General features: G+C 41.0%; 1 protein-coding gene across 1 annotated transcript in view; it reads left to right on the plus strand.

Moving 5' to 3' along the window:
- The first annotated feature begins 293 nt into the window (after positions 1-293).
- Positions 294-12656, plus strand: part of LOC122552731 (amino acid transporter heavy chain SLC3A2-like) — a 190683-nt gene continuing 178320 nt past the window's right edge. The window contains exon 1 of the mRNA XM_087991272.1: positions 294-1687. Within this exon, the coding sequence (XP_087847398.1) occupies positions 1189-1687 (499 nt within the window). The 5' untranslated portion in view covers positions 294-1188. The remainder of the gene's footprint in view (positions 1688-12656) is intronic.

The raw sequence follows: 12656 nt of genomic DNA on the forward strand, positions 1-12656 counted from the left end.
GCCTTCTTGACCTGCAATCTTCTTCCCGACCTCTCCGGCCTATCACCCTTATCTTAACCTCCTTCCACCTATCGTATTTCCAACGCCCCTCCCCCAAGTCCCTCCTCTCTACCTTTTATCTTGGCCTGCTTGGCACACCCTCCTCATTCCTGAAGAAGGGCTTATGCCCGAAACGTCGATTCTCCTGCTCCTTTGATGCTGCCTGACCTACGCTTTTCCAGCAACACCTTTTTAAGCTCTGATCTCCAGAATCTGCAGTGCTCACTTTCCTTTCAAATGCTTTTTTTGTCACTCACTCCTCAAAAGGAGAAAGTGTTACTAATTATGGGGTCCTGTCCCTTATCTACTCGATGCGTGTTGATCTTTGCTCTTTTCAAACAAAGATCGTATTTTTAGAATGAAAACAGTGTTTTCTAGACATTCAAAGATGTTATGTCCGCTCCCCTTAGGTTACCTCCAATTTCAGAATCTTCCATGATTATTAATGATACCACATTATAGTATCGTTGAACATGCCTGTGCAATCTGGCCTGGTAGATGATTTTCTTTAAGGTGGTGGTCATTCTTTGAAATATTGCTGTACAACATTGCAATGTTTGATAGAACAACGTAAGTTTATTAAAAGTCAACATAATATGGTGCTCTACCTGTAGAACACAGCTTAAAGATATTTAACACGGCAAAATATTTCTCGATTCAAACATTCAAGGTCGGGGACACTACTCTCTATTCAATCCATTGTTGAGTTTAGCTGCTTGCCTGGACCTCCAATTTGTGAAATATTCTCTCTTCACCTCCGTCCTTTAAAATCTGCACCTGCATCCAGAGTGAGCATCGCCCAGGCGGAAACGGTCGAAGATCATGCTGCCGTTGGCCAAGCTTCCCGCGTTTGACACCGAAGGTCAATCCGCTTTCCAGATTCTCTCTTCTCTCTCCCCCCCCCCCCCCCCCCCGACAAAAAAATCCCAAAAGAGAAAGGGCAACTAAGGAATCAAAACATAAAGTCTGCATAGAAAATGAAAGTTCGAGCTGGTGTTTGATGTAAACCCTTGTCCGTGCGTAGTAACCGAAGTTCCAGTGACGGTCAGGGCGCGAGGCTGTTCGGTTGGTAGCGCGAGAGAACTTAAAACGGTCGTTTGTTAAACCGAGGCATGAGCCGTGTTGTCCCGTCGAGTGAGTCGGTCGAAGATGGAGGAAGAAAACTTTACAGATATGAATACATCGCCCGAGGACTCAAAAGAGAAATCTGTTGAGGCTAGGGACGCGAATAATATCGTTTTGAACATCATTCCTGAAAGCGAAGCCAGATTGGCGACCATTACCACGGAAGCACCCAAACCCAGACCTTTCACTTCACCGAAACCTGTGGCGATGCGCTCTCAACGGCATTTCTTTAACATATTTCGATGGCCAGACAAAGAGGCGCGAGTGCAGACAAGTAGCTTGTTCACGCCACTGGAATTGCAGATGGCGGGCGGGCTGAAATGGACGTGGGTCAGGCGGTGTGTACTTGCTGCGTTTTGGTTAACTTGGATAAGTTTACTGGCATCGGCTCTCGTGATTATTGTGCGGACACCGGAGTGTAAACTTTTACCCAGACTCAGATGGTGGCAAAGAAAACCGATGTATCGTATTGCAATGCAGTCGTACTACGATACGAATGGGGATGGATTCGGAGATCTGCTTGGTATAAATATCGTTATAAGATAATCGTAGTATGTATAGAGATTTTAAATTACTGTCTTATTTACAGTTCGAAACCATTTCCAGCCGCTTTAGAAAATTAGAAGTGGGCTTGACCATCTCTATCCCGTTCCCTTTACTCCCATAACGACAATGTGCAGCTGTGTTCATAATTCTTCAGACCTGGGCAGCATCCAGTCTTAGGCTAATAAGTAGTTACAGTTGCGCAACTCCGATGTCTTGAACACTAGGGTGTAACTACCCTTTGACATTAAATAGCAGTACTATTACTAAACACCCTAAATAAATGTCTTAGGAGTGATCATTGACCAGAGGCTGGATTGAGACAGCCACAATCCTATGGCTACTCGAGGAGATCCGAAAGTGGAGATTCGGTGTCTCCTGGTTCCAAAAGCCTCACCAAGGTATAAATCAGGAGTGTGAATGACATACTGTCCTTTTTCCTGAATAAGTACTGCACCAACAACTTAGAAACTTGACCTTTATAACATCCAGTTCCTCCTCCATCAGCATACATTGACTGCAATATATTATCTACTGATGGAACGTGGCAATTTGCCAAAGCTTCTTTAGCATCAGTTTGTAAATGTGAAAACTCCATTACTTATAAGGTCAGAAGAGGCCACTTTGCCCCTCAAACTTGCTGCAATTTTCAAGCAATCATAACTAATATAGAGTCATAGAGATATACAGCACAGCTTGTCTATGCGGAGCAGATATCCTAAATAAATTTAGTCCCATTTGCCCCATATTGCTTTCAAATCCTTTCTATTAATGTACCCATCCAGATGTGTTTCAAATGTTGCAGTTGTAACAGCCTCCACCACTTCTTCTGGCAGCTCATTCCATAAACATCATTTCCACCCCACTTCCCTAACGGTTTCACATAGCCCTCGAATCCTTCGTAGATCAAAAATCTATCTAATCCAAACCTGAATATTCTTTAGGGAAGAAAATTTCAGAAAGTAATGATCTACTCAGAAGAAACCCTCCTTTCCTCTGTCTTAAGTGGGAGATCGTTTATTTTCATATTTCTAGATTTCCCTTTCAGTATCTACCCTGCCAAGATCCAACAGAACTTTTCCATACGAATTTTACCTTCTAAACTTCCATTGTATAGGCCCAACTTGTTCAAGTTTTCTTCCAAATGACAATCCCTTCATCCAGAAATTTAGCCGAGTAAAAATACACTGAATTCCTTCCAGTGTAAGTATATCCCATCTAGACCAAAATAAATTGGCTCTCAGCACTGATCTTTGTGGTACCCTAACTAGTTATTGTTTACCAACCTGAAAATGAACTAGTTAGGCAATTTTGTAACCATGTTATTATGTCACCCAAAGACAATAAGGTCTTACCTGTGTATACAGAAACACTCATTCAGACCCAAGACCCTGCTGCACCAATTTTGATCATGACTGATCATGTATTTGCCTCATCACTGTATTTTTGTATCTTCCCTAAAGCCATAGGTGTTATAGGAACCAGAAATCCATCAAACTCTTAGCTCAAACATACTTAATAACTGAGTTTCTCTGGGGTAGAGAATTCCAAAGAATCACCACCTTTTAAGTGGAGAAATTCCGAATAATCACAGCCCTAAATGGCTTGCCTTTAATACTGAGATTCTATCCTCTGGTTCTAGACTCGACAGTGAGGGGAAAGCATCAAACAAAACCTCTACTCTGTCCTTTCAAAAAATTTTAGAAGTTTCAATGGGGTTGTCTCTTGTGCATATCTTTGGACCCTGGGAGAAAACCGGAGCACTTGAAGGAAACCCACACAGTTACGGGAGAATGTGCAAACTCCATGCAGACATTCACGCAGAGGTAGAATTGAACCTGTGTCCCGAGCACTGTGAGGCCGGAGTTCTAACAACTGAGCCACCATGACAACAATCCAGAGACTACAAATCCTTAATCTTTCCTTAGCATAGTTCTGTCATGCCAGGAATTGGCCTTATGAACCTCTGCTGCACTTCCTGTAGAGCCGGTTTATTCCTCCTTTTGGCAAGAAGACCAGTCTGCATCCAGATTTGATCTCACTGGTGAGGTGAGACCATTGCTTCTGTATTCAATTCCTGTTGTGGTAAAGGCTGGCATTCTCCTTGCCTTCCAAACTGCTGCACCTGCATGCCAGCTTTCAGTAACAAATATTTGTCTCCGACCTTCCCTAAGTAGACATGTTACACTTACTTTCAATACGCTGGGACCTTCCCAAAATCCAGGAGATCTAGAAAATTTTCACTAATGCATTCATTGCATTAGTGAAAACAAAAATATTTAATTCTATCAACTAAACGGAACTTGTCAGCCTTCAGCACTTTAATTGCACCTGCAGAAACTGAAACACATCAGGAAGGAGGAGCATTGGCTAGATATTTGATACTTGGAGGCAGTAACACTCATTAGGTGGGTATTATGAAGATGTGTGTATACTGTAACTTTTAAGAGAGTTAAAAGCAATGGAACTACCTGGCAGCACCAAGTGTTCTGAAAAAAGATATAATGTAACCTTTTGGTCCAGCAGTTAGGATAGCTGGTTGCCTGGAGACAAAACAGATTCAAATTAGGCCAATCCATTTAAATTATACCTCCCCCTCCAAAAAAAACAACTCCAATCCAGTTTGAATTTAGTGTATTGATAATCTTAAAAGCTAATGACACATTTTGACACTTTGGGGATATAATACTAGGGAAAATTGAACAGTTGAGAGGAGAACTGCCAAGCCACCAGCATGTAAAGACTGCCCGAAAAATAGCTCTCTTAAAGGTACTGTTATCAGTAACCTGTACAGCAGAATCCCCGAGAGGACGAAAAGAAGACAGGAAATCCGAGAAGAACTGAAAGCTGCCTGGTTTTGAGATCATAAGTTTTGTTTTGTAAATCTTAATCGGGATTTCATCGGACCAGTATTGTAGAGGGGAAAGATAGGTTAGAGGAAGGAATTGTAAATAGTTGTTAGTTAATTATTCTGTATTATACTTTAAGAAATAAATTTAATTTTTACTTTAAATAGTTCTTGACCTCTCAAATTTTCATAGATTACTGCATGGGATAAATCTTTTCTGTGTTGCTGGTTTAAATTAAACAGGAGGGTTTACCCCATGTTGTAACATTGGGATAATCCAATCTCATCAGGACAGGGGAGTGTGACTAAGAGTGAGACAGGTAAGGGCATACAAAAGGTGGGAGTGCAGGAGCTCAACAGGTCTGAGATTCTTTAAGCTTGTTTAGATGAGGGTGGGTGTGCAGGATTGATGAGCTGACACACCCTGACACTCTGGTACAACAATCCATTCAATTCAGCGGAACAAAATACTATATAGTAGTAGGGGACAGCATAGTGAGGGAGATTGACATTGTACCTTGCAGTAAAGAGTGAGAGGCCAAAAGGCTTAATGCCAGGATTCAGGACGTCATCTCAGGGCTTGAAAAGAACTTGGAGTGGCAGCGGAAGATTACAGTTGCTAAAGTCCGTGTAGATATTGAGGCAAGAGGAAAAATAGAAACAAGTTCTGCATAGTTAGTATAAGGAGCTAGGCATTGAATTAAGAAGCAGAACTTCAAAAGTAATAATCTCTGGGCTATTGCAATAAATCTGGTGCAGAATCAACTGCAATCAACTTCACACTGTAGATCATGTTTATCCGAAGTATTTAGTTTAGACTTAGACCTGACTGATAAAGCAATATCCATCTGAGAAGTATCTAATACCTGTGCAAAGGGTCTTTAACATGAATAACTGCTCATGCAGTGATGTTTGAACTCGTTCGAGTTTTCATAGAATTCCTACAGTGTGGAAGCATGCCATTCTCTCTTTTTACCCCCACCACACGTTTATTATCTTTTAGATTTGCTATTGGGCATCAGCCTTGGGTTGTTGTCTTATTGTCTGGCAACCTTAAGTTGATTTGCTAGGCAATGAGGGTACTTGTTTTTGTTCTAAAAGTGATATATTCAGAATCATTGTCATCTCCAGGACTGGTTCCATGAGACTGTTCAAACCTAGTAGTCCAGGCACAGCAGTCTATGATAATTAACTTGATTTGTGATTGTTCTGGAATTGAATTCTACACATAAATGATGTTGTGAGTTGCATTTGAAATTTCTGACTTTGATCAGGCTGCTTTAGGGAACTTAAAGTATCTTTTACAGTTTTGATCTCTCTATCTAAGAGAGATGCTTTCATTGAGATAGTTCAGTGAAGGTTAATTTGGCTAATTTCTGGGATGGGGAAAAGTTGGGCCTATACTCATTGGAGTTTGGAAAGATGAGCAGTGACCTTATTGAAACAGGTGATTTTGAGGATTATTGAGAGGGCTTCCCTTTGTGGAGAAACCAGAGCTAATTCAAAAATAAGCAGTCTGCGTTCAAGGTAAGGAGGAATTTCTTCTTTTAAGATATTTAATTTTTTTTTACAATTCTCTTAGTGAAAGGGTATATTTGAGGCTGAATGAGAGAAATGCTGTTTGAAAAATGAGTCAGGAATTGATGGTACATAACAGTGCAGTTAATGCCACATTCAGATTGGAACTGCTTCTAAAATACTTCAATTTTTTCTAAAATAAGGTGGTTACTACTGTATACAATACACCAGATATGGTTTCACTGATGTCCTGTGCAGAATCCCTACAGTGCGGAAGCAGACCATTTAGCCCATGGAGTGTACGCTAGCCCTCTGAAGAGCATCACATCCAGATACATTCCGCTACCCTACCCTTGTAACCCTGCATTTCCTAACCTGCATTGAATTATGGGAGGAAACCAGATCACTTGAAGAAAACCCATGCAGAAATGGGGAGAATGTGCAATCTCCAAGCACACAGTCGCCCAAGTAGAGTCGAACACTGAGATAATAGTGCTAGCTACTGTGCCAAGCCTATATATTTGAATGTATACTTGCATAACATATTTACACTTTGTATTCAATTCCCCTTGCAATAAATGATAACATTCTGTTATTTCCGTCTGCATCTCAGAAATCTAGATTAGATTAGATTACTTAAAATGTGGAACAGGCCCTTCGGCCGAACAAGTCCACACCGATCCACCAAAGCACAACCCACCCAGACACATTTACCCCTTCACCTAACACTATGGGCAATTTAGCATGGCCAATTCACCTAACCTGCACATTTTTTGGCCTGTGGGAGGAAACCGGAGCACCCGGAGGAAACCCACGCAGACATGGGGAGAATGTGCAAACTCCACACAGTCAGTTTAGATTAGATTAGATTACATTACATTACAGTGTGGAAACAGGCCCTTCGGCCCAACAAGTTCACACCGACCCGCCGAAGCGAAACCCACCCATACCCCAGTTGCCTGAGGCGGGACTTGAACCCGGGTTTCTGGTACTGTGAGGCAGCAGTGCTAACCACTGTGCCACCCACTATCTGAAAATGGTCATCATTAAATAATATTTTAAATTTTGTTGTGCCAAAAGAAAACAAAATCATGTCTCACAAACTTGATTGAGCTTTTTGAAGAAATAACCAAGAGAATTGAAGAGTGACCTATATGGACTTCAGTAAGGCGTTCGACAAGATTCCCCATGGGAGACTGATTATCAAGGTTAGATCTCACGGAATACAAGGAGAACTAGCCATTTGGTTGTTTTTCAGACTGGAGGCCTGTGACCTGTGGAGTGCCCCAAGAATCGATGCTGGGTCCTCTACTTTTGGTCATTTATATAAATGATTTGCATGTGAGCATAAGAGGTATAGTTAGTAAGTTTGCAGACAACACCAAAATTGGAGGTGTAGTGGACAGTGAAGAAGGTTACCTCAGATTACAACAGGATCTTGATCAAATGGGCCAGTGCGCCGAGGAGTGGCAGCTGGAGTTTAATTCAGATAAATGCGAGGTGCTGCATTTTGGGAAAGAAAATCTTGGCAGGACTTATACACTTAATGGTAAGATCCTAGGGAGTGTTGCTGAACAAAGAGAACTTGGAGTGCAGGTTCATAGCTCCTTGAAAGTGGAGTTACAGGTAGATAGGATAGTGAAGAAGACGTTTGGTGAGCTTCCCTTTATTGGTCAGAGTATTGAGTACAGGAAATGGGAGGTCATGTTGCGGCTGTACAGGACATTGGTTAGGCCACTGTTGGAATATTGCGTGCAATTCTGATCTCCTTCCTATCGGAAAGATGTTGTGAAACTTGAAAGTATTCAGGAAAGATTTACAAGGATATTGCCAGGGTTGGACGATTTGAGCTATGGGGAGAGGCTACAGGCTTGGGGCTGTTATCCCTGGAGCATCGGAGGCTGAGGGGTCACCTTATAGAGGTTTACAAAATTATGTGGGGCATGGATAGGATATCCATGGATAGTCTTTTCCCTGGGGTGGGGGAGTCCAAAACTAGAGGGCATAGGTTTAGGGTGAGAGGGGAAAGATATAAAAGAGACCCAAGGGCAACTTTTTCACACACAGGTTGGTACGTGTATGGAATGAGCTGCGAGAGGAAGTGGTGGAAGCTAGTACAATTGGAACATTTAAAAGGCATTTGGATGGGTATATGAATAGGAAGGATTTGGAGGGATATGGGCTGGGTGCTGGCAGGTGTGACTAGATTGGGTTGGGATATCTGGTTGGCATGGATGGGTTGGACCGAAGTGTCTTGTTTCCATGCTGTGCATCTCTATGACTCTATATCTCCCCACATGATACTCCATTTAATCTGGTGTAAATGGGCACAGCAAATCAGCAAAAGTAGATGAGTTCATAAAAAAATTGAGTCTCTTTTCTACAAGAATATTTCAGTAAATGTATTGTGTTATGGAATAGGGTTGATCAGAAGTGTTGTAGTAAAAAAAACTTGGAGGGACTGATGATCAAGTTTCTACTAAAGCTGTTTGAGATGTGGTTAATTCTGAAACTAACATCATAAATTTAAACAGGACCAATTAAGGGCAGTGGTGAGACAGATTTGAAAATTACATTGAAACACAAAAGTGAGAAGTAACAGCAAATACTTAAATACTTTGTATAATTATGAAGAAATAAAAAATGCATTTGAAAAATGAAACTGGCCAACTATAACAATTAAGAATTTATGAGATTAAATAAGAATCTTACAATATTGCCTTTCAGTTTTAGATTAGATTACTTTAGATTAAATTACTTACAGTGTGGAAACAGGCCCTTCTGCCCAACAAGTCCACACCAACCCTCCCAGACCCATTCCACTACATTTACCCCTTCACCTAACACTATGGGCAATTTAGCATGGCCAATTCACCTAACCTGCACATCTTTGGACTGTGGGAGGAAACCAGAGCACCTGGAGGAAACCCACGCAGACACAGGGAGAACGTGCAAACTCCACACAGACAGTTGCCCAAGGTGGGAATTGAACCTGGGTCTCTGGTGCTGTGAGGCAGCAATGCTAACCACTGTGCCACCATGCCGCCCCAATTGGAATGCCATGCTTCTAGGAATTCTCGTGTGTGTCTGTATTTGGCTTGTCCGAGAATGGAAGTGTTGTCCCAGTCAAAGTGGTGTCCTTCCTCATCTGTATGTAAGGATGCTAATGATAGTGAGTCATGTCTTTTGGCTAGTTGATGTTCCTGTATCCTGGTGACTAGTTTTCAGCCTGTTTGTCCAATGTAGTGTTTGTTACAGTTCTTGCAAGGTACTTTGTAAATGACATTCATTTTGCTTGTCTGTATAGAGTCTTTTAAGTTAATTAGCTGCTGTTTTATTGTGTTGGTAGGTTTGTGGGCTATCATAACGTCAAGAAGTCTGAGTTGTTTGGCAATCATGTCCGCATTGTTTTTGATGTAGAGGAGAGTGGCTTGGGATTCTGGGCGCATTTTGCCTACTTGTTTGGGTTTGTTGCTGAGAAATCGGCAGTCTGTGTTTATTTGGTATCCGTTCTTTTTAAATATGTTGTATCGGTGATTTTCCTCTGCTGTTCGTAGTTCCTATGTGCTGCAGTGTGTAGTGGCTTATCGAAATGATGATCGAATGCAGCTTCGTTTGTGAATGTTGGGATGGTTGCTTCTGTAGGTCAGTATTTGGTCCATATTTGCTGTTTTCCTGTAAATGCTGGTTTGAAGTTCCTCATTGGCTGTTTGCTCTACTGTGACATTGAGGAATGGCAGTTTATTATTGTTCTTCTTCCTCTTTGTGAATTTTATGCCAGTAAGGATGTTATTGATGGTCTTGAAGGTTTTCTGTAATTTGTTTTGTTTTGTGATGACAAAGGTATCATCCACGTAGCGGACCCAAAGTTTGGTTGGATGGTTGGCAGAGCTGTTTGTCCGTCTCTGCATGACTGCCTCTGCTAAGAACACGGACATCGGTGATCCCATGGGTGTTCCATTGGGTTGTTTGTTTTGTCTTTGGTTCTTCTAATAGTGTTGTCAGTGTTTTTTTGGCCAGCTTGATGTTGATGGATGTGAACAGGGCTATTATGTCAAAGGAGACCATTATTTCATCCTCTTTTATCTTGGTGTCTTTGGTGTTCAGGAATTCTTGGGGGAGTGAATAGAGTGGCGTGAGTCTTCTACTAATTGTTTTAGTCTTTGGTGGAGTTCCTTGGCTAATCTGTACATTGGTGTTCCACGTAGTGAGACTATGGGTCTGAGGGGACTCCTAGTTTGTGAATTTTGGTTAATCCATAGAGGCGTGTTGGATCCATCTGGTTTCATTTTTGGGAAGTTATCTTCTTTAATTCTCCGGTGTCTACAGGAAAACAACACATTCAGACCAAATATTGAACTACAGAAGCAACCATCCCAACACCCGTAAACGAAGCTGCATTAGAACATTATTTCAACGAGCCACCGCATACTGCAGCACAGAGGAACTATGAAGAACAGAGGAAAATCACCTATAAAACATATTCAAAAAGAATGCCTACTGAATGAACACAGTCCACTGATTTCTCAGCAAGAAACTCAAACAAGCAGACAAAACGCGCCCAGAAACCCTAGCCACTTTCCCCTACGCAAAGACATCACGGAAATGATTGCCAGACTACTTACACCTCTTGCCATGGTAGCCCATAAACCCACTAACGCACTAAAACGGCAGCTAATGAACTTGAAAGACCCTATACAGACAACAAGCAAAACTAATATCATTTACAAAATACCCTGTAAGAACTATAACAAACAGGCAGAAAACTGGCCACCAGGATACTTGAACATCAACTAGCTGCCAAAGGATATGAGCCACTATCACTAGTATCCTTACATACAGATGAAGAAGGACACCACTTTGACTGGGACAACACATCCATGCTAGGACAAGCCAACAGAGACACGCACGAGAATTCCTAGAAGCATGGCATTCCAACCAGAACGCCATCATAAAAACACATTGATCTACCACCCTCTGATAAAAAGAACCAGAAATGACATCACTAACCCAAGGAAACCTAAACATATAAACAGAAAGTGAGACATAACACCAATGCTTCACCAGAGGCTGATGATGTTACCTGGTATGCTGACGAAAGGTCTGAAAACGACTTCCAACTCAACGAGCAAACTTATGTCCAGAACCTCAACCTGAGCTACAGATCTTCTCAAAATTGATCAAGCTTATAAAACAAAATATTCAAATAAATTTGCAAAATATATTAAACTAGATAAGAGCAAAGAAGGAAGAAATCAACAATAGTAAATATTAGTTGCTTAAACAACGTGTAATACTGGTAAATCAGAAAGTAGCTGAGATGCCTCTCAAACATTTTGTATCTAAATTCACAGATGAAATAATAAACATACCAGATATTTGGGAAACAGAATGTCTAATAGGAGTGAGGAATTTAATACCATGGATAAAAACGTATTAGAGAACAAAAATGTGTCAAAAGCTGACAAATCCCCTGGATCCTATTGTCTGTATCCAACTGTTTGAAAAGAAGTAGTTGTAGTTACAATAAATGCATTACTTTTAGAGTACTAAAATTCCTTAATTCAGGAATGATCCATGTGGATTGGAATGTTGCAAATGTAACCCCACTGTTCAAGAACAATGAGAGAGAAAACAGGTCAGTTAGTAGTAGGGAAATAATAGATATATTATTAAAGACATTCTAACAGGTCACTTAGGAAAAAATCAGTACACCCAGGCAGAAGCAGAAAGATATTTGCAAGGGAAATCATGTTTCATAAATCCAGTAGAACATTTCAAGAGTATTACTTGCAAGTCATTGACCAAAAACAAAACTACAAATTAATATACCATTTTAAGGGATGGCAGAATCACTAGTTGAGTGCCACATAGGTGTAATGATCAGAAACAATGATGATTTGACCTAGTTATCTTTTTCACAATGTTTTCACAGACCCTTCTTCAAATTTTGCAGACAGATTAAAATGCTTTGTAAACAAAGACCAAGTACAGATAATAAATGCTTTATGTTACACACACTGCGTAAATGTAAACCATAAGACACACAAGCAGAAGCCCATTTGGTTTTCTCTGCCATTCACAGAGATTATGGCTGATCGGATAAGTCTTAACTCTACTTTCCTGCCTTTTTCCTCCATAACCCTTGATTCCCCTGCTAATTAAAAATCTGTCCATCTCAGTTGTACAGAACTGAATTTAATGATGGTCAAGGCTGCAGACCGAGAGGTGGATTAGGCAATTTAATTGGGCAAGAGGTGAAATGTCAAGTCCCTGATTTTGGGGAAATGTCACCGAATTAAGTCGATAAAGATTTGGAGGTGATTTGAGTGTCTCAACAGCAAATGTTAGAAATCTAACAGTAATGACATAAATGTTTACTAAGATGAAGTGAGACCTTTGTGATTAAACTGGAGACAATTGGGCAACAGCAGGAGAAAAATCTGGGAGAAGTTGGCTTTGGGCAATATCTATCTACAGCTCGAAGGTCAGCAAGAGGCATGGTAACTATGCACCAAGGGGCCAGGCTGCTTAGAATGTTGGCAATAAGGGCGAGTGAAATGACCAACAATAATGACCATAT

Source organism: Chiloscyllium plagiosum, unplaced genomic scaffold (genome assembly GCF_037043375.1).
Source record: "Chiloscyllium plagiosum isolate Xiang-an unplaced genomic scaffold, Cpla_swu_hap1 HiC_scaffold_10, whole genome shotgun sequence".
NCBI classification, from domain to species: domain Eukaryota; kingdom Metazoa; phylum Chordata; class Chondrichthyes; order Orectolobiformes; family Hemiscylliidae; genus Chiloscyllium; species Chiloscyllium plagiosum.